The sequence below is a fragment of the Zerene cesonia genome, chromosome 19 (genome assembly GCF_012273895.1).
Source record: "Zerene cesonia ecotype Mississippi chromosome 19, Zerene_cesonia_1.1, whole genome shotgun sequence".
Taxonomy (NCBI): domain Eukaryota; kingdom Metazoa; phylum Arthropoda; class Insecta; order Lepidoptera; family Pieridae; genus Zerene; species Zerene cesonia.
In genome coordinates this window covers 1,748,989-1,772,137 of record NC_052120.1, presented here as the reverse complement: position 1 = coordinate 1,772,137, position 23,149 = coordinate 1,748,989, and the positions used below count along the sequence as shown (strand labels likewise).

At 32.2% G+C, this 23,149-nt stretch overlaps 1 protein-coding gene across 2 annotated transcripts in view; it reads left to right on the top strand.

Moving 5' to 3' along the window:
* Positions 1 to 23,149, top strand: part of LOC119834603 (kinesin-like protein CG14535) — a 176,368-nt gene that overhangs the window by 75,426 nt on the left and 77,793 nt on the right. The window contains exons 1-2 of one of the 2 annotated variants that reach the window (XM_038359006.1): positions 11,077 to 11,174; positions 20,739 to 20,869. The exons of the other annotated variant lie outside the window; for it this stretch is intronic. Of the exons in view, the coding sequence (XP_038214934.1) occupies positions 20,814 to 20,869 (56 nt within the window). The 5' untranslated portion in view covers positions 11,077 to 11,174; positions 20,739 to 20,813. Of the gene's footprint in view, positions 1 to 11,076; positions 11,175 to 20,738; positions 20,870 to 23,149 lie in introns of those variants that run through there. 2 annotated transcript variants of the gene reach the window in all.

The window sequence follows — 23,149 nt, the reverse complement described above, 5'->3', positions numbered from 1 at the left end:
TTATGTATGAATTGCATTTATTATATTCACAGCCGTTCCTGCCTTGTACCATAAAGGAATGCTGGCAAGCGTCAGGCTGAAGATCCTTCAGACAATGAACTCGTACCATTGTAATGCTCAAATAGGTTCCATGCCTTACATCGTTTAATAAACAAATTTGTTTACTATATATCTTATCGTGAAATGCGTCATCTTTATGGCTTGAAAACTACTTGGATATGCATGTTTTGGACGTTTCATGCGATATATTCACTTGATAAAACAAGAACCATTGGAAGTAATGGTAGCTATATATTATAAGTTAATGGTGCTAGTATGAAACTCTTGCAACTCTTGAATTATATCATGAAACAAATACATATGTTGAAACAAATTCGATAATCTCTATGTGTTCATCTTTAACTAAAATTTATTTTGTCTTAGATGTTTGAAAATCTTGAAGAAATTATGTTTATTAGAGATTTTAACACGTAAACATTGATTATACATAAAAAACATATTATTGGTGCTATATTTATAAGATGTAAACATTACATGTATGCTGCAGTGGTGGCTCAGTGGTGAGAACCTCGGACTTCAAAATCGATAAGTCGGGGTTCGAGACCGGGCGAGCGTGCAGGAAATAAATTGATTTACAATTTATCTGCGCATGTGGATAACATCACCACTGCTTAAAACTAAAAGGTGAAGGAAAACATCGTGAGGAAACCGGCATGTCCGAGAATCAAAAGTTCGACGACATGTGACATCTGCCAACCCGCACTTGGCCAGCGTGGTGGATTATGGCCTGAACCCTCATAGGAGGCCTGTGTCCCAGCAGTGGGAACGTATATGGGCTGATGAGAAGGATGAGGGATACATTACATTAAATAAATATTTTAGAAAAGCCAAGAAAACTAAACCGACTTTATATTGTCAAAACTTGACCAAATTCAAATGGGACATGTGACTCAGCAGTTTTCACATAAAAAACAGAATCATACAAATCGGTTCACCCCGTCAGAAGTTCTGAGGTAACAAGACCAAACGATACAGTCGAATAGATAAGCTATAGTTTTAATTAGCCATTACCTCTCGTCTTACAGTAAGTATGCAAGTATAGTATATCTACATCTTCTCCTTTTATAGTGCTCTTATGATTCATTATTAGCTTTAAAATAATTATTTTTTTTCTTATTTCAATCATCCCATGAAGATATTCGTATTGTTTATGTACAAATAACAATAACAATAACTGTTTACTTTGGTGGTCAGTAAATAGTTATTCTGTTTTCTCTGTATGAACAGTTCCAAACAGCTATTTTGAAATAGCGACAAATTTAACTAAAGATATAGAATTGTCATTGTTGACTACTTCAAATGCTCTGTGTGTTTTATTGCTGTCTTTCCAAATTTTAATTGTAAAATGCCGAAAGCTTATTTACATGTATGTGATGCTCGGTATTATTTTAAAGGTTACCCAGAAGCGACAGAAATGATTCTGCATACAATTAGTTAAATTGAGCATAACGAACATTCTCGAAAAACCAAGAACAAGCCTCGATGTTCCTACAAAAGTCGATTAGCTAAAACGTAAGCACTTATGTACAAAGTCCCACAAACGAAGTAGAGTGAGCAATAATTCGACAGATACTTTTACTTATTCCCTGAAATAACTCATTGGGGTGGAAGAAAAATGTTCGTATCGGGATAATCTAGCTAAGATAATTTCCACTCAAGTGTACCGATGTCTTCGCTTAGGGCAACGAGCGACGCCGCGGGGCGCGCTAACTGACGGGGGCTTAGTGGGGATCTCTTAATTTATAGCCTAGCTCTATTTATGGGACAAGTGTTGAACGGCTGTGTTTTTTGCCTGCAAGTTGCCAAAATTATTATTTAAAGTGTTTTCGTGAATAAGTACATTGCTTGAAGATTCTTATAGCAAATAAAATGTTATAATTCACAATACCATTCATAGTACTTTTCGACAGTTCATCTTTATAAACCACTGAATTAAGTCAATCATCTGTCCACCTAAATGCAACCAAAACATTATTTCAGGAGTTCGAAACGCTTTCGCTTATAAACTCGCTTCCGCTTATATATTGTATCCAAAACAAATGTTATCTACAGACTCATAGCGAGTGAAATAATCTGATTTGTCCATTTGCCGGTCACAGACATAACAAACGGCCGGTGCTTCGATTAACAGAATTGCTTTTTGGACTTTTATACCGATTATTGTTCTTAATAGGTGAAAAATTAGATCTTATATTAGCTGGTTGCAGACATATATCTTCATAAAGTGAATATTGTGTAGGGGTGTGTTTTCTTCTTGGAGGAATTTCGCGGAAGACTTAGTTGAAGTTCAAACGTTATGAATAAGTGAAATAAAAGCGATAGTACATTATATAACAACCCATATCGTATTGTATTTTGTTACGATTCCCGTGGCTTTCCTATTAATTTCTATTTTCTATTGCGACTTTATATTTTTCCCGCTTATAACCTTTGTGTCGACAAACTACGGAGTTTGTATCAAGGTCAAGCATATCAATATACAATTCAAAATCCCCAAAGACCACAAATAGTATAAATTAAATAATTTTATAATGCGGAAGTAGACGTGCTTCAGCTCGAATTCTACCATCTTTCACTAACAGGACCACATGTCCACAGGAGATCGGCGTGATAGACTAGCCTGCGGATGCTACTTTGTTTCCTGCGTTGAGTAGGACTAACCTTATCCTCATCCTCATAGTCCATTCCTTCATTTTCGTCGTCAATCCTTTCTCCCTGACTACTTAAATGTGGACAACACATTTGCAGGTCCTATCTCTACAAATGTATTACTCCTTAACATCAGGCGAACCACTAGATCCGGTGCCCGCTATAACATAGAAAGTGTTATTGAATTATAACAAAAAAACTTTACTCTCTATGTCTATACGTCTATCACAAGTTAGTTAATAAAGTGTTAAATTACATGATCAGCACGGAATCACCAATCAAGTAAAATTGCGTATTAACAGGAAAATCAAAAAATTGGAAACTACACAAATGTAACTAATGGTCCAGCGACAAAAAACACAGCGGGTAATTTGCCAGCGTATTTATGGTACTTGCATTTATCGCGTCATCCCCCGATGTGGCACCGCCATTTGGTCATCATTATGCAATAAACAATGATTTCATAGAGCCTATGTTTAGCCGCACTTTAAACTTAAAGTCAAACTAAAAGATGAATTTAGCTAGGCGAGTAACGTCGTAGTTTTCAATCCATTGATGTGATGTTTTTTGTGTTTGATAGGAAATTATTGTTACTTAGTCTAATTTTTGGATTTCAAGCAGATTATGTTTTCTCAATTCTTCATTGTCACTTTACGTCAGGTATGGCCATTCATGATTACATAAATAAGTTTTTAAATCAGGCTATAACACTCAGAAAAATAATATATGAATCATCCTACTACAATACGCTTACAATCGGGTCTGAACCAATCTTTTTTATATGTCCAAATTATATCACTGTCATTTAATTATGCGTAGCGTATATTGTAAAGGTTGATTCATTCCTGCATAAAGGTGACCATTTGTAAAACGCGCAGGATTATCGGGGAACCTCCGGCAAAAACAGTTGGGACATAAATTTGGACCAATGATTCATGATTGTAGAGAGTTTTTGCTGTCGGTTTAATTGTGAAGTTTTATAGTAGCGTTTACATTTTCATCGCTGAGATAATATATATTATATTCAACAGCCATTATAACCTAGAACATGAGTTTAGTTGTTAAGGAAAATTGATCGTTGGAATTTTCACACACACACATTATTTCTTTTGAGTTAATTTTAACTTTCTTTACAATTCATCAGTACGTATAAACAATATTGTTTTTCTATATCCATCGGTAGTAAATTGCTTTGAAGTCTAATAAGGTTAGTCTTAATAAAAGAAATAGAAGAAAATGCTCTTTCAATTACGGAAAAATAAAACGTTATAATTAACTAGCATTTCGCCTGCTGCTTCATATAATCAAACGAAAAGATAGAAAGTGGTGCTAAATTTAAAACCTATTTTAGAAATGTATTAGTTCAGTGAGCCTACTATAGCATTTATGCCCATATAGAATATTAATCATCATGATTTAAATCCATAAACGTTATCGCTTAAGAATCACAGGACAGTTCTTTAGTATCAATATCATAATGTTATATACCAATGTAACGGATAAATGTTCGGGATAAAAATTATGCAATTATCTTCAAACTATCTCTGTACCAAATTTCATCCAAATCGGTTCAGTGGATAAGGCGTGATAGAGAGAAATAGAAAAAGTTATTTTTGCATTAATCATATTAGTGGAGATTGTTAATTCGTTTAAAGTTTATGATAGAAGTGTTTAGTAATTGGTTATATACAAAAAAATATATACAACAGCTATGAAACATTAATAATTTTATATTCACCTCGCAAACATTTAAACGTAAATTGAATTTTCCTCTACGTTTTCATTAGAGTAACAAAGTTAGTAGTTAACTGCGGTAAATGAGATAAAAAGAATTTTTCGCCCACTAACTGGTAACTCCTAACGAATATTTAACTTTCCGCTAATTTCATAGACGCGTAATTAAGTGCTTCGAATAAAATCCCTTAGTCTTGTTTTATTTATAAGAAGTTTATATCGTTGGCTGTATAGTGATATTAAGTGTTTTAAACTCCATAAAATGTAATTAATGTGGGAGTCGATCACGCTTAGGCACATATGGGGCCTGCTCGCACCAAAAGGACTACACCCCCACAGAAGACCGGCGTAAAATAGTAGTATGCTACTGAGTTCGTACGGTGAATGGGGCAGCCGGTGGCCCGATTCCTTTTCCTCACCCTTCCTAGTCCATTCCTTCTTTCCATTCGTCAATCCATTCCTTATTCCTTTCCCTAGGCTCAAGGATGGTGGTGATCGCTTATCATCAGGCGAACCACCAGCTCAGTTACCCGCTGTGACATAAAAAAAGTATGCAACGATTCTTTTGTTATTCTAGTTTTAGGCGTGTGTACAACTTCACTGAGTAGAAATAAAACCTATTTAAAATATCGTTTGTGCCACTCAGGAATGAAGTAGATTTGTATCCAAGTGTAATAAAAAAGATCTAATTTAGGTACTTTTAAAAATTCTAACAAATACGTATATACTATAATAGACTATAATAGAATGTTATATGATTGGATATCTAAATAAACTGAATCAAACTCATCATCATCAATGGTCTTTAGAATATAACTTATTAAAAAGCTTTAAGTTCACTAATTAATCTTTGAAATTTAGTTCCTTCTACACATAAATCGATTCATCAATACTTCGCCCAATTTACTTTTTACCGATGTAACTATATAATTATTTGCAAAATCATCTTCATACGAATTAGGTATGTATATTCGTACACAGTGTATTCGTAAGCAAAATATTGAAAAATATGACTTCACGTCGAAGTTGGCTGTTATCATTTTGACGAATGTCTACAAAATAAAAACTGTCATGTCCTGGTTGAGAGTTAATCGACGCCATTTTTAACGCGGGACAGTTTCCGCAAAATAGAGGCTTGTATCTTTGCGTACTTTTGAAATTATTATGAAATTCAATGGAATTTGGTGTAGCAGCTTTGATATGTAAAAGCGGTATAAGCAATACAAAGGAATCCTTCTAATATTATAAATGCGAAAGTTTGTAAGGATGTGTGTATGCTTGTTGCTCTTTGTCGCAAAAACTACTGAACCGATTGCAATGAAATTTGATACGTAGACAGCTGGACAACTGGAATAACATGTAGGCAACTTTTTATCCCGATAGTTTTATGACTAGTAGAAATCGAAATTTTTACAAGATAATTTTACAAACGGAATGTCATTCTTAAATTTACTTTGCTATTGAAAATAGATTTCATTTTAATACAAGATGCCTTATACGAATGTATCAGTCAAGAAAAAATCCATATCTTCTTAACAATAACTTCTTAATAGCTTAAAATTTTTGAATGAAATACTTATCTAAACTCGTACTACGGATATAGTTTGATAATTTTACATACCCAATTGGTTAAAATCGCCGACTTGGACAATAGTTCTGACATTTTGACATCCAGCATAAAGACAATCGAGTGCCAAAAACGTGCTTACAAGGAGGCAATTTCGCATCACCGCCGCTCCACTTGCTACCCTCCTGACGTGAGGCTTTCTTTTTCAGAAACTTTCACTCGCGTTATTGGGGAACGTAAAACGTTTTGTATTCTAGGTTTCGACGAATGAAAATTATTAGATACGTTATCTCGTATTATAGAGAATTCTATGTAAAGATAAAGGTGTTATCATACTAAAATTGAAACTCGAACACTTTATAATTCGAACTTAGCGAGTATGTGTTTTAATGCGATATGTGTAGTAGACCAAAATTAAGAGTCCTTAGAATAACAAAGTGTAATTTAAAGTACGATTCTGGTCTTATGTTGCAGTGTTTTAAAGATGAAGTAACAAAAAAGGTATCAAATTTCGATTTGTCATTTTCGATTCTTAGCCTTTAGATATTAGTATATAATGTTGTATATTCCTATTGTATTATATTGAAATGTTTCTCTGTTTGTTTCAGGTACATTATACAGATATATCCTATGATGGTATATGACAGAAATCAACTTCATTATTTCGTCTGATTATGCAGAAATTCTACGAACATTATTAAAAGATCCGTAAAATATAAGAAAGTATTTTAAGCACTGGTAAGTAATAATATAAGCAAGTGAAATAAAAGGATTAATCATTATGATCTAAACAATTTGTTTATCAGATTTTGTGGTATATACATCAATTAAGTCTGTGATGCTTAGAAATTATGCATGATGTCTTTTCTTGAGTTTGATTTTACGCGAGTATTATACATTTAGAAATTAAATACTTTTAAACGGATTTTAAACGCGATTTATTCATTATCAAGGGGAATCTTCCGGTGAGCACGCTCGCTGTAAAGTGTCGAAACGTCGGGTTAGTAATATAATGAATAAATCGCGTACAATAAGCATTATTTATAATAGAATCTCAAAAATGAATATGAAATAGAATGTATTATTTTTTATGTCATAGCGGGCAACTGTGCTGGTGGTTCGCCTGACGGTAAGCAATTTTTACTACCCATGTACATTCGTAGAGATAGCCTCTGTAAATGCGCTGCCCGCTTTTAAGCGGTAAGGAATAAGGGACGGATTCATGACTGGAAAGAAGGAACGGGCCTCGGGCCCATTACTAGTAGAAAGAGAACCACACAAATTAAAGTCTAACTATACTATCGAGTTTTCAATCAGTACGTATACATTTTAAAATATATATTAATCATATTACATCAGTAATGTAGTGAATACTCTAAGACATACAATGCTATAATTGTAATGGATTACAGAAAAAATTATACAAATAGAGGGTGAAACAACCCAAGTCCAACTCATCTGTCTTTATTTCCAAACATTTGGAAACGTGTGACGGTGTAAATTGATTGATAACTTCCAAACAGTGTTACACAGATTTCGTGGGATTATTCGTTGTAAAATTCATCTTAAGACGCTTTTGTATTACTTGAAGTAACATTAGATGCCTTTGACGTATTTATTTAAGAGATATTAATACGAGAAATAAAACTTTTAAAGTTATAAATTTTAGTTCCGGTAAGATATGAATAGCTTCTTATGCCCTGTTTTTATTTATATTTCTGTGTGTGATATAATGGATATGAAAATAAATTGTTGAATATTTGACATTTAATAATGAGATAATTTACCACGTTTCTATAATGAAAATATCAACGTCTCAAAAGGAAAGCGAGTATTTGTCGTCGTCATCGTTATCTTCTAAACTTCGCTGATAGTTAAAAACCCTTACCTTTGTGAAAGCTAAATAATAACAAATAGTATTATAATTATCAGATTCATCCATCACTTGTACTGTGCTTGTAGGTACATGAGATAATTACAAATGCATTTTACATTACGTGTTTGTGAATAATTATGTCAGCGATTTCAATATTTGAAACGTTGATTTGTTTTAGAAATTATTGGTATTCAAAAGCGGCACAATACAAACTCTGTAAATTCTAATGATAATCACGTGTAAAACGTTCATAAAGTAACCAAAATATGTGAAAAAGGAATTAATTTTTATATGCAGTATGCGAATGTAAAAGTTCTAGATATTCAATCCAAGCGAACCGTCGTGAAAGTAAAATGGTTTCAGAAATCATATTTAAAGTCCCCTAATCGAAGATTCCCACGAGTAAAATTCCCTATTACAGGGGTGGACGCATCTTGCACTTTACTCCCTCTGTTTCCATCACTTTATTCACAAAAGTCATGGCAAACTCGACTCTATTGCTTACAAATTAAAGACAACCCAATCAATAGTACAGCAAAGTGAACTTTGCAGCAATAATAGCAGATATGAGTTTGGATTTCGAAATTAAATTCTCGACTCTATCAGCCATGGAATAAGGCTTTTCATTGCACAGAAGTACGAAAAACAAGAATTGTGCTTATAAAAATCAGTTACAAGTGTTTGAAATGACGTGGCAGTATATTTGGGAGGTCGCGTCCCTCAGGAATGGGCTCATAACAGTGAACGGGTCAGTAGGCAGGTAAATATTATAATGCAAACAAATTTAACTCAGTTTAATGCGTCATTTGAGTCGAGGGGAGCTTTTAAAGGATCAGCTGTGAAGCATGTATTTAGTCGATTATGATATCTGAGCCGGTGTTTCTTTGAAAGTCTGAAAGAGTCATTAAATTTAATTCTACGCTGAAGAAAAATACTCATAGCGTAGTATTACAGTTAATCGTTTTCTCACATTCCGACTCTCTTGTAAGCGTTTAAAATATTGTAAATAAATCGCGTTTAAATCCGATAAATGTATTCATTTTCTGTTTGTTTTACACAATGGTCACGTTAAATTCAAAACCCTGAAATATTTAAGCGGATAGCGAAATCAGTTATAGTTTATATTAAAATATAATAATAAAAATAAAAACTGAATCTGAACAAGTTAGCAATAACACAATAATATAAACTTAACATGCAAAAGATCCCACATACAAGCGAAAGCACCGATTTGCTAAACAATTGCATTTTCCGAACATAAATCTAAATATTGAATAAACTAGATACCATACAAGGGATATGACTATACGGTTATTGGCAGGTAAAAGACATCACAATGGGAATAGACGTAGAACAGAACTAGTTTAATTATGTTCATATTTTATCATACAGCTCTTAATGGGAAACAAATAAATGCAATATTGTGAACCTATTTTGAATGATTTATAAGACTACAGTATGGTTTATATGTTATTATAAAAAACTTTTAAAGATGCATAAAAATGTATCAAGTTTCCATTTTATAATTCCTACTCAAAGCTTGTTTGTCAGAGATCGCTTTTTCGCGACAACGTCGCCTCTTTAATTCTCTTTGTAGGTATTAATTTATAATGACGTGCTGATTATCTTTTCCTTGTGTAAAAGTTACCATATTTTATAATATTAATATATGAAAATGAAAAATATGGTAAGTTAAAATGGTTGTTAAGAAAATAATAAATAAGCTATATAAGACTCCACGTTAATATCTACTTTATATCATACATGCTAGTTTCAATTTAGTTTCCTAGAATAGAGGTAGAAGTTCAAATTACCTGCGACCTAGGCACCAAGCTAGGTCCCATAAAATGTTCTGAAGGCAGGCTAACAACGTAAGTAGTCTAAATTACGGCTAAGATTTAACCCAGAGACTAACTCTCTAGACGTTTCGGAATTCATTGAGGAAAATATAGTTTATCGTAAAAGTTGTACAAACAATTAGACACAGAGAATATTATGATAAAATTAATTATTAAAATGTAAAAATCAAATTAATTAGTTATGTTAAAATAAAATCTATCTACTGTTAAAAAAAAAATAATTTGTAAATTAATAAAATAGTGTAACTTGCTACAGATACATAGAGTATTGTCATCTGTCTTCATTAAAATATATATATGTATATAATTCATTTTTATGTAATACGATGAAAGAGATTGAGCCTCACAACACAGGGGATCCTAGTGTGGGGTTCATGCAATATATGTATCTATATTATGTAAAAAAATATTGAAACAAATAATTTTTTTTTTTATCTTTTTTATATCTGTGAGAAAATGAAACAAACCTCATACCCACAGAGCACTATGAAACATACCTATTATAGCTACTGATTATATTAATCACTGATGAAAAAATACAAAATAAATACAATTATATTCGGCATCGTTATACAAAATCATAACAGGTAATTTTCCAAAAAAACATATTCACTACCCACAAAAATCAATATCAAATTAACGCTATAAACACAATGTAATAATATACGAAAATTGCAAATTGTAATTCGAATACCGTATTGTTTTTATCAAAGCTTTCTCAAGAAGTTGAGAGGGAAAGGATTGCAAATGGGGCCAACGCAAATGACTGCCTCTCAGGTCTTCCTTTAATTAATAGAGGAAATTGTTTGTCCGTCTCAGCCTCATTTGCCTCAAATTGCTCCGTCCAAACAAAAAACGTTAAATACTTATTGCTACTCAAATGAACTGTAAAATTTATCTTCTTAATTATTAATAAAGATATTAAATGCAATGGTATGATAAATGTATGCTGCCTTCTATTGCATACAGTGTTTATTGTAAATACTTGAGAAAATATGAAGTAAAATAACAACTTTAATTCGTTTTGCGTCCATTGGGGCCGCTTTCATATATTTCTGTCTATTAAAGTCAATTATAATGGTAAGAATATTCAAGCTATCGGGGACACTATCAGTAAGTAAAACGCTTACGGCGCTTTACTGAAAAAACTTTAAAAATTAAAATTAAATTTAGTACACTGCGTAGAAAATTCCAGAAAACGTACAAATTTTGTAATATCAGTTCCGGCTTACCAGGCGATCAGGGCTACGAGGAGTTTTTTTGAGATGCAGTAGCTGTAGTAGGCCTGTAGCTATCTGAATTCTGAAGTTCAATTCAGTAGCGCATGAAACGTGGTGGGAGGCGGACGCGTCGAACGTCACCGTCCCATACATTTCGTATCGTGTATATAGTAGGCGTGTGTGAAGTGCTTTTGAATGCATGCTTTGAGGTTCGTCGTATATTTTGATTTTAGTTGATTTTCCTTCGAGTTTGTCAATTCCAATTATATCTATTTAGGTGCATATAGATAGTGATAGTATTCACCAGTGCTTTAATTTTAATTTTTTTTTAATAAATTTATTAAAAGAAGTAAAGAATTATACGAATTTAAATTATGTGACATTTATATATGTGATAAACGATAATTACCTGTAATAAAAATTTAAATTATGTTGTTAAAATAATTTTCACTATACACAAATCTAAATCACATATACAATAAGAAATTCTTCAATAAATACATCTTGAATAAACAAAGTGATAAAAGGGTTTACTTATTTTTATATCGATAATATCAAGTCTAAAATGAAACGGAATTTTTTTTCTCCACGTGGAGGAAGCTGCGCCATACCCTTTTTCAAAAAAATGTCCTTACATTGACCGTTTTTATAACTACGTTTTATAATTAACTATTATATTTTAAAAAATGTTAATCCTTCCTAATTGATTAGTTATGCTTTATGTACTTAAATTAGAAAGTACGCTTATTCTAAAATATAAACCTATACGTATTATTATAATTAATCACCAACATATTAATATACAATAGGAATGCAGATGAAAAAATCCTTTATGTGAAAAAACTTTGCGCTAAAATTCCATTTTTAAGCACTGACATTGCCAATTGTTTGACACACTGATCGAATGTTTTACAAATATTTAGTAAAAATACTACAAAATGTCGCAATTCATCGAAAACTGAATTCTGAAGCTTGCGCAATAAGGTATTTAATATTTTTTTTTAACTATCATGCGTCGCAAATTTGACATTATGAATAAAATAATCTTATATATATAAAATTCTCGTGTCACAGTTTTCGTTGCCATACTCCTCCGAAACGGCTTGACCGATTCCTCTGAAATTTGGTAAGCATATTGGGTAGGTCTGAGAATCGGCCAACATCTATTTTTTATCCCGATATTCCTACGGGATACGGACTTACGCGGGTGAAACCGCGGGGCGCAGCTAGTAATGTATAAAATATCACAGAGAGAGTTACACTGTAACTAATTTTGTATTCCACATAAAATACGAATGAACCAACTAACTCAATAAATCCTTCACGGGAAAAGCTATAAAATTATCTATCGATGTCTATCAGAACCACATAAAATTTAAAACTCTTTCAGATGTCGACTTTACCTATAAATATGACATTTCTGTTATTTCATTCTTCAAATTTTAATAATATAACCTTTTTTATTTACGCTTTCATCAATTATAAACAGTATTCTAAACTATCCAATATATAAAACGGTACAGTAACAATATATATCCAGTATAAAAATTTTAGTTTTGCTTTCCGGGTTGCCTGGAAGAATTCTCTTTTAAGCGATAAGGCCATTGCTTTATGTTCGTTTATATACTAAATTGTATGGCTTTTTAGCGCAATATATATTACAATGTTATCTATATGTACATTGTAGTGTATTTATGAAAACAATTATTAAAAATATTTCCTTTAATGCAACTGTTATTAATAGAATTGCGGGAAAGAGGTTACGAACGTTTCAGAAACAATGATTTTTCCTTCTAATTATACAAAAATGCTTCTGTAATGATCAGTATTGCGTAAAACAGGGTATAATGTATACGTGTGATGTAGTGAAAAACAGAGTTGTAGACGCGTTATAATTTATCTAAAAACGTTAATACGAAAATGCTGGTTTAAATTTAACAATACACGTCAATTAACTATGCTAATGACCGTATATTGCAAAATGTATTTTATCATTAAGTATAATGGCTTTTGATTGATGTGGATAATTTTGTAATAGTTTGTTAATATTATATATGTACTAAATGATGATATATTAAAAAAAATATGTGCTTCGGCTCTCAGTTAACTTTAAGTGGAAAAATGTGTTTTAACATAAGAATATAACTCAAATTACCTCATTATTATTCTCTGTTGCTTTTTGATCATAAATGAATTAATAAAATTAAAATAAAACGATTTTATTTGTTAATTATTAGAGCCACACAAAACATAGTATATTAACTTGATTAAAAATACTTTCATTATTATCGTTTGATACAACCTTACAATTACGTAGTAACGCATATATTGAATGACATTTTTTAAATCCTTTTTGATAAAAATTTATCCATAAATATGAACCAAAAATCAATTGCTTTACTTTCTTTTTTTTTAGTGCACCTACTATATTCTTTACCTTTAAAAGTGTAAGGGACTTTAGTAGGTATACAAATATATCTAATTATTTTCTAGTACATTACAAATTTCATGGCAACATCTAGAATTTTCTATAGTAATTTTATACCTTTCACTATAGTATTATTTTATCTAACGTGGCTATAAAAAATGTACGTATGCTTTAAACGTGTTTCCCAAACAATTGAACAAATTATACTTTCATAGAACAAAAGACTCGTTATTACGAATGAACAATATCATTTCATGTTGAGCTTTTTACAGGTCTATACATTCATTTAAATATTTATTATTAATGTCATATTCATTAATCGCGGTGTTTTCTGCTGTAGAACTAATTGTATTGATATGGTCACTTAAATTATTTCAACCAAAAATATTATATTTGACCATTTTTCGTTTTGAATTTTTATATCTAGTAGACATTTGTATAAAATGGAAATGTATATAAAAATATAATTTCTTCCTATAAAACTTATTAGTATCTGTAATATGACGAAGAATAACATATAAAACCTTATTACGTACATTTAAAAATGTTAACTTTCTATAAAATAAATTGAATATTCATTTGAATAGCTAATTCAACACCTAACATCAATTTAAATTGCAATTTATTCAAAATACAATCACAGTCCTATCATAGAATCTTCTTGAATAAAACCTCTTTTAAAATGTAGCTTCGATTTTGTAAAAGTTTACCAGTTAATAAAATTAGCTGATTGTAGGTAAACGGTACAATACAAAGTTTTTATTGGAAGGGTCGAAAATGTGTTTCTTTAAAATTTACGAGACTCAAATGGTTACGAACTTTTAGACACGAATTTGATATTTAAAAAATACTCGTATTTTGTTTTGTACAATTGATTTTACCTGAAGACTTAGAGTTTTATTCTGAAAAGAAGCTCTTTGAATGAAATGTAGTTTACTAGCTTGTCCCCGGCTTCGCACGCGATAAATTCGGATTAGATTAATATATGTTATTATACACAAAAACCTCCCTCTTGAATAATACTTATTAAAAAAAACATAAAAATAGTTTCACAGATCTAAGCATACATACATAGGGACAGACGCAGGAAGCGACTTTTGCTCTATACCATGTAGTGATTTAGGGATATGATGTACAAAATTTAATTATAATTATTACGCAAAGCTATAAGTACTATTTAAGCCCCAAAAACACATAGATACGGTTAAAAAGTTTCCCGGTTAATGCACAGGTAAACATTCCGGCCAAGTCACGCTATCATAAAGCATTTCTTCGGCGTTTAGGGGGAAACAAAACTAGCTAATTAATTGTACTGAGTTTCTATGTAAATGCGCGATGCCCTGCGTGCAATAAACGCGGGATATACGGCCGCGGTAGAATTTATATAGTTAAATAACCATGTGAAATAACTAATTTTATTTATTACTAGCTTTTCGCCTGCGTGGTGGAAAAATAGACAGAGCTTTTTCCCATATAGTTCTCGCTTCTGTGAGATTTCCTTTGTTGGGTCTCAAACTATCTCTGTACTAATCTCATATAAGTCGGTTAAGTGATTTAGGCCTGAAGAAAATACAGAAATACTAATAGGTATGGTGATTGGAACTTCCTTTCAATACATTTCAATAAAAAACAATAATTCCCACTCACCAATATTAAAAAGAATGATCGAAAATACTTTTACATTCGTAATAAATCAACCGAAACGCAAATGTTATGTTTTAACAACAAACGAATTCCACAGTACGTACGTTCCGTTTAATATATAAAAAAAAATATCACACTGCTAGAACCAGTGTGTGAACGAAATGAACACGATCCGACAACATACGCTAATGAAATTTATAAACCATAAACCGACGAAACCGGGCAAAGTGTAATAATCATAAAACCGCCCTGGACGATACCCGCACTGCCCGGGCAGCGCTGTTAACTGTACTGCGTAATTTAATGCGGTATACTAAAAGATTCGACGGGGTTGAGTATGTGTACATTATTGGCTATTTTTAGTAAGGGTGTTGAATATTGTAAATGTAGCATAATATATTAGGCAAAAATATTTTATAGTTTTATACAAAATAGGTTAGAAAAAACAATTTACAATACCTAAAAACTTACCACGTGTAATTTGGATCACGTTGCATCCAGGAATTCCCTTTTCGTGGGGTATGGGGCAGGTGATATACATCTGTTTCACTGATCGATTTTCTTTATGGACAAGTAGGTGATCAGCCTTTTATATTCTGCTAGAAAGAGACTTCTTTTTTTTTGCGTCTCCACCGGGAATCGAACCCAGGACCCCTCGGTTCTAAGCTCACGCGTTAGCCACTGTACCAAGGAGGCGGTCATAGGCACATATAAGTCGTATTAAAATAATTATATTGATGAGATGAAACTACTCAAAACTGAGAATAAATAAGCACTCCAGCATAGCCTTTATACCTAACATTCAAAACTTATTCCATTTCACGCAATTACGTACCTATCTGAAATTAAAATTTCAGCACGAAAGGCCGAATTATAATTTCCAAACATTCATAGAATAATAATTACGCATATCAAAATTTCGTCAGCGTCAAAGTTCATAAATTAATTAAACTCGCCACCAAGTTGTCATTACGAATGATAACGACTCGTTTCCTCTCACCCCCTCTGACCCCGACCACTGGGTCACGGGTCCACTTTTTATATATGTAGTAGACTGCATCTAGATCCACTTATGACTGGGGTTTATTGTGATTTATGACTTTAACGATTTAGTAAACAACGGGGTATAAGGCAATATATCGCCTTACAGATTTTTGGAAATAATCCGTTTTATATAAGTTCATTTTCAAAACCATGGAATAAATTTGAAGTCTTCTACTTGAAGATATTCACAAAATAACTGTGTTATGACTATTCGTGATTCGTGAGAGTACTGTTTACCACATTCATCCTACTAATATTATAAACGCGAAAGCTTGTAAGTATGAATGGATGTATGCATGATTACTCTTTCACACGAAAACAGCTAATCGCATCTATATGAAATTTGGTACAGAGATAGATAAAAGTCCGGATTAGCACATAGACTACCCAGGTACCATGCGAGTGACGCCGCGGGCTACAGCTAGACTTATAATATACCACGTAACATAGCACCACGATACAAAAAGGGAAGTTTTCTTAAATGCAAGAATAAAGACACAGAAGGACCCTCGTTATTTACTCAAAACCACACATATTTACTCATTAGACGGTCTTATCGCTGCAATAGCAATTTCTTCCAAACAACCTAAAACTGTTAATTGCATACATACATACGGTATATGAGGTTATTCAAATTTGGACCAAGAAAAAAAAAAGATTCATGTATTTTAAAAACAGGAAGTCACAAATAATAATAAAACATAAAAGATAGTAATTTATGTAAAAAGGAAATAAATACAAAAAAAATAAAACAATGTGAGATACCAATTGTAATCATAAATTAATGTACAAATTTTTTTTATTGGTTTCATGTCATAACGATTTCTCGTGATAATCGTAAATATTGCATTATACACGACTGGCGATTAAATAACGGTCAATGTATATGTGTTTAACTTATTCAGACGACGGAAGATGAATTGATAAGTGTCTTAAGAGATTCTGTTATCTATGGGTAAATGTAAATAGTAAGAGAATAAAATATATACGTTAAAGTAGCGAGTCACCTGAAAAGCCATATCATATACTAGCTGCGCCCCGTGGTTTCACCCGCGTAAGTCCGTATCCCTTAGGAATATCGGGATAAAAAGCTGAAAAATATTGCTTATATGTTATTCCAGCTATTCAGTTATCTACGTATAAAATTTCGTTGCAATCGGTTCAGAAGTTTTTTCGTGAAAGAGCAACAAACACAAAAACATCCTTAGAAACTTTCGCATTTATAATATTAGTATGATATACCGCCTAAAAATTGTTATAACTAGAACAAAATTAAAAAGGACCTGGTTTTCAAATAGAAAGTTCGAAATAAAAAAGCTAAAAAAATAATATAACCTCCTTTGTTGAATTGATATTCAACCTAACACATAAATTAAAGTATAATAAGTAGAAAGATATTCTCAGTGTATGTACGACAAATTACAAATAATAATCATATCAAAACCTTGCCTAAATGCGAAGAAACGCGATCCTTCATAAAGCACAGTTCACACCCGTCCATTCAAAAAGCAATCCCAGGCAGCAGCTACGTACTTCATAATTTATTCAGTGCTCAGAACGGTCTACTTTAATTATCGCCATGTGACGTCAGACGACAATAAAGTACAAAGTGGGTAGTCATAAATTTTTAACGTCTTCACGAAAGTCGAGAGGCGGCGCTTTGTGCCCATTTGCATGTTCGAGTGGTTGTTGCACCCTTTTGGTGATGGTGCTTGATAGGTGACGGTGTGATCGTTGTCACGTGAAGTCATCCAATCTATTGGTGACGGTAGATTGGAAATTTGTCATGCGCGTTGTTATTGAAAGGGGAGGCATTCGGTGTACATGTTGTTAGTGAGGTGTTACTAAAATCGTTTCATGTATGTTTAAAAACAATGACACGAAATTGCCACAGACTATTTAATAGACAAGACCAAGTGATGTATAAGAAAATAAAAATGAGCTAGTAGGTCACCTGATGGTAAGCGTTACCATCGCCCGTGATCATTTGGAGAGGAGAGAGAGGGATTAATGAGAGGAATGAAGGAAAGGACTGGGAAAGGTAAGGAAAAGGATATAGGCTTTGGCCAGGCTAACATACTACTAATGTATTATTACGCTTAGGAAATTAGAGTAATAGAAATGAATGATATTTTAATATGTCAATTAAAGCTGTAAGTGCCTATAAAACAGCTGGATATTCCATTTCAAATCGACTAAAAGCTTTATGACATAATATTAGCTTGGGCCCACAAGTCAGTCTATTTGATTAAGATATAATAAATTCTGTCTACCAAAAAATTATTGTCGTAAAATTTTGTTATAAAATTATATTCGCTATCGATTCCTATGTAATTCAAAAGAGACAACTTTTTCATACACACATCCATACATCGATGCCACCCTAAAGTATAAATGGGAAAAGACGAAAACCAAGAGTATTAGCTGACGCAGATAGTACCTACAGCATTAAACATCTTTTTATCTAAATTTAATTTCCTCTTTACCATTCCCCATACCTGTTTGTGTGTTTTGTCAAAAATTTATACGGACGGTTCTTAATCTTGAAAACTTAATCATTGAAATATTATATTGCATTGACCAGAGGAAGGAACTTCTGATAACGTTAACTTATTGAGGCCCTTTTGACACCAATGTTATTATTAATTTAACTTGGCGATAGCAAATAATTTACTGCGATAATTTCGTAACAATTGTGTTCAGTTATGTATATACTATATATGCATTTATAAAAATAGATATCATAAAATTTACTTGCATTTGCATTTGTATCGACAGAAACAAAAACTCGTTTAATTAGTTTAAAAAACAAAAGCATGTTAAAGGAAATTATTGAATACAAACGATCCTCATGAATATAATACGATAAAGTAAATGGAAATATCGTATTTCACCGATCTTTGATAAGTGTTTATTAATGTTTAGCTGCATCAGTTTAAAAAAAAAACAAAAGTTTACTTGAATGAAAACTGTCTAAGCAGACAGCAGTATGAGAAATTTTGAATGAATAGAAAAAATTTGATCACGAACCAGCGATTCAAAATTAGACAGAAGTATGTCAAAATCGAGGTGGTTACATTCAAACATATAGCTAATAAAAGCGTATATAACTGAATTACCGTAACCTTTACAAATATAGGACAAACAAGGTCCATAATTCATGTATTACACATTAAACTGTGCCAAGTCACCTCAACTAAATAGAGAATTAAATGCACACGTGGAAGAACACTAAAATTAATAACTTAAACACGCTCCGTTCAGTAACTTGTCGAATAAATCCGCAGCAATAACTGAGTTACGATCGCAAATGGTGAAGTTTTATTAGTCATGAAACGAGGCTTTATAGTAAGGGCCCAAAACCTAATGCAATGTGACTTGGAGTAAAGTAGGCTTGGAGTAACTAGATATAGATCGTATAACTTAAATTAGTTTTATTGATTTGTTATTTGCCATATCCTATTCCTACTAATATTATAAACGTGAAAGTTTGTAAGTAAGGATGTATGGATGTTTGTTACTCTTTCACGCAAAAACTAATGAACCGATTGCAATGAAATTTGGTACGTAGATAGCTGGACAACTGGAATAACATATAGGCAACTTTTTATCCCGATATTCCTACGGGATACGGACTTACGCGGGTGAAACCGCGGGGCGCAGCTAGTATGAAATCATAGAACAATTTGTCTATTAACTTTGAAAAACGTATTAATTATCTCGTGGTAATTAGTAAATTTTGCGAGATTACCACTTTCTCTCTTTCTCATCCTACTATCCTACTAATATTATAAGTGAGAAAGTTTGTAAGGATGTGTGTATGTTTGTTGCTCTGTCACGCAAAAACTGCTGAACCGATTGCAATGAAATTTGGTACGTTGATATCTGGATAACTGGAATAACATATAGGGAACTTTTTATCCCGATATTCTTACGGGATACGGACTTACGCGGGTGAAACCGCGTGGCGCAGCATGTCTTTTATAAAGTACTTAGGGATCACCTAAGCTACGGTGAAAGAATTTTGAAATCGATCTAATAGTTCCTGAGATTATACATAAAACTCTCCTCGACAAGTATAACGTTAAATGTATTAAACCTAATTCATTTCAGGAACTTGGGCTTTAAAATTTATTTAAAAAGATTAATCCACTGACACTTATTTGCGTCCCAGATTTTAATAACGAGGTTATTAATTTAATATTTTACCGTATCTCATTTTTTGAAATTCACCAGTTTGGTCACATGAATGTGAAAATGAATTTTAAATATATAATGTTAAGTATAAATGAATGTTTTGGGATCACGGGTGGCCGGGAGGCTAGGCGTTGATACGGTTTGGCAAAAAACGCGGGTTCGAATCCCTCCTCGTGATCAAATTGTTTCTTTCTTTCAATATTTCTCATTTATAAACCATTTCAATGCTATAAAACAAAATTAAATGAATGTAAAAATTAAAAATAATAATAATAATATAAGTGAAATTACTCATATCTTTAATTGATTTTCCATATGCTTTTTTTATTTAAAATCTGGTGCTTCTCATGTGATTTAATTTCCCATTTAAATTGGTCTAGTTCGAACAATTTGAAGGCAGCCTCAAACTTTTCCATTTTATTTATACGAGCGAACCTCAAAATAGTTTTTATTTTTACAGCTACCGTATTATAGACAGTTACATATGTGTATAGACTTAAAAATGTGTGCAATATTTTATATTTAATCTCAAGAAATGGCGACGTTCTCCCATCAAGAAACCCAGTCTAGCCCAGCGAAGGAGCTACCGAGGTAATTATGACAATTTATTGTGGCTTTTAAACTTTATTTAGTTTAATTATGTGTTTTTTTTTTAAAGGATCCTCACAACACTTAGCGATGAGTTGTAAAATAAAGTATGTGAACTATAAATTAAGTTGAGTATCAAATTATTTGTTGTAACAGTTTGTACTGACATGATGCTGCATTATACGTTTCATGAATTCTACACGTCGGAAATCACTTTTTTATTTCGTTATAATTTAAAAATTTACAATTACCATGAGCTGTGGCTCTTAAGAAATGTTGGTATATAATTTGCATGTTTAATATACACGTATTGTATTGTATTACCTTCTAATTAACAAAAATGAGGGCATGAAGTAAATATTTTGTTTTTCCCAGTTATTGTACTGTAAGAAGGTATACTCACAGTCGAAATAGCCTTTATAAATCAGAAAGTGTTACGTAAATTTTAATTAAAATAATAATACAAACATCCATTTTGTTTGCGGAATTAAAAGATTATAAAGAATTTTTAATTATTTTGAAACTGGGACAAATCCTTTGTTACAAGAGATGTAAAGTTCTTCAAAGAAATATTTTTATTTAGGGTAATAGGTTTCAGTAATAAAGAGCTACTTAATGGAGACATTACAGAAATCTTTCAAACTCTTTGAATTTATGTTTATTTTTCGTGAACTATTCGCCTAAAATTCTTATTTTTATTACACAATGAAGCGTACATATTTTACACCAATTTTACTATCAAACACAAAGTGTATGACGACAATTTGTTGACAAACAACGGACTTTTCGAGAAACAAAACCGAAAGAAAAATTCTGAAGAGAACCTCCTTCACTTATGGGCCGTCTGTTTAAAATATATAGCATTGGTAAAGACATTTGGTTATTCTTATAGAATCCTATATTATCTAGAAATTTTGTCGTATTAACCTACACGCAGTCCTTCTATAAAAAAAATAATAACTAGTATTTAAAATCACCAAAAAGAAAAACATCTGCATTTAAATATTCCACAAATAGAAAGATTCAGCCAATCACCCCTCCCCATCGATACTTCAAATTAATGTAACACCGCTGGAGACTCGCCAGTCCTAGGCTTATCTGAGAAATTATAGTTTTTACCATTTGATTGAGTGGCGTAATGATTTTAAAAGCATTTATAGATGTTTGATGTTTCATATAGGTTATGGTAAACAGTTGAAAGCGTAATTCGGTAGGAATCTGATTTATATGAAATGGATTGTGGAGTTACTTTGATGTAAGATCTCATTTCAAAACATGAAAAATCTTTATGAAAAATAACGTATATGACTATGACTGAAAGCCCATCTTAAGTGCAATGTAAATACATATATTTAATACACACGTATGTAAATTTTACGTACACTGCAAAAGTAATTGGATATTTATTTAAGGATCCGTCAAGCAGAGAGGCCATCTAAATCAAAAATGCATATTGTTACGAATAATAACTTAATTCCTAAAACGCTGTTATAACTACAGTACAGGCTGAAAGGATCTTTTAATGTTACACTTCATTCATTGAGTGTTTAATGAAGTTATGGTATTTCTTAATCGCTCACTACCTACTATAACGAAAACTGCATAGAGATTACTAAAACAAGGGAGATGTTTGAAGAGTATCCTTGTTGCACTATAGTTAATCCCTACTAATATTATAAATGCGAAAGTAACTCTGTCTGTCTGTTTGTTTGTCTGTTACGCTTTCACGCCTAAACCACTGAACCAATTGTTTTGTAATTTGCTATGAAGGTAGTACTGAACTTGACTAAGGATATAGGCTAATTTTTATAGCGGAAAATATGGTAGGAGTTGAAATAGGGAGATGAAAGCGATATAACCGAATTCCGCGCGGGCGAAGCCGCGGGCGGAAAGCTAGTTATAATATATACTTAGTATTATACTAGTTTGATAAAACTGTCTTACAAATATTTGATTATATTATAAGATGTCATACTATCCTTATCATCCAACAGTATCCTCCAATCAAAAACCGATAAGACACGATTATACCGCCACTTAGTCTCTCGTTATAACTCGTAGCGTAAGTCGGTTCGATGCTCGACTTTAGTCCATAACTCGATATTAAACACATTGAATACAGAATTTATCGATCAACAAATCCGGTTGCAGCGAGTAGGAATCGTTCGCAAATTGCCGGCTAAAAACAAAACAGTATGGCTATTGAATGTTTGGTTGGAGCTGACTTTATTTCACAGTCATCGTCTATGCTCTCGAATGGACTTCGTTCAGATTAAAGATGTA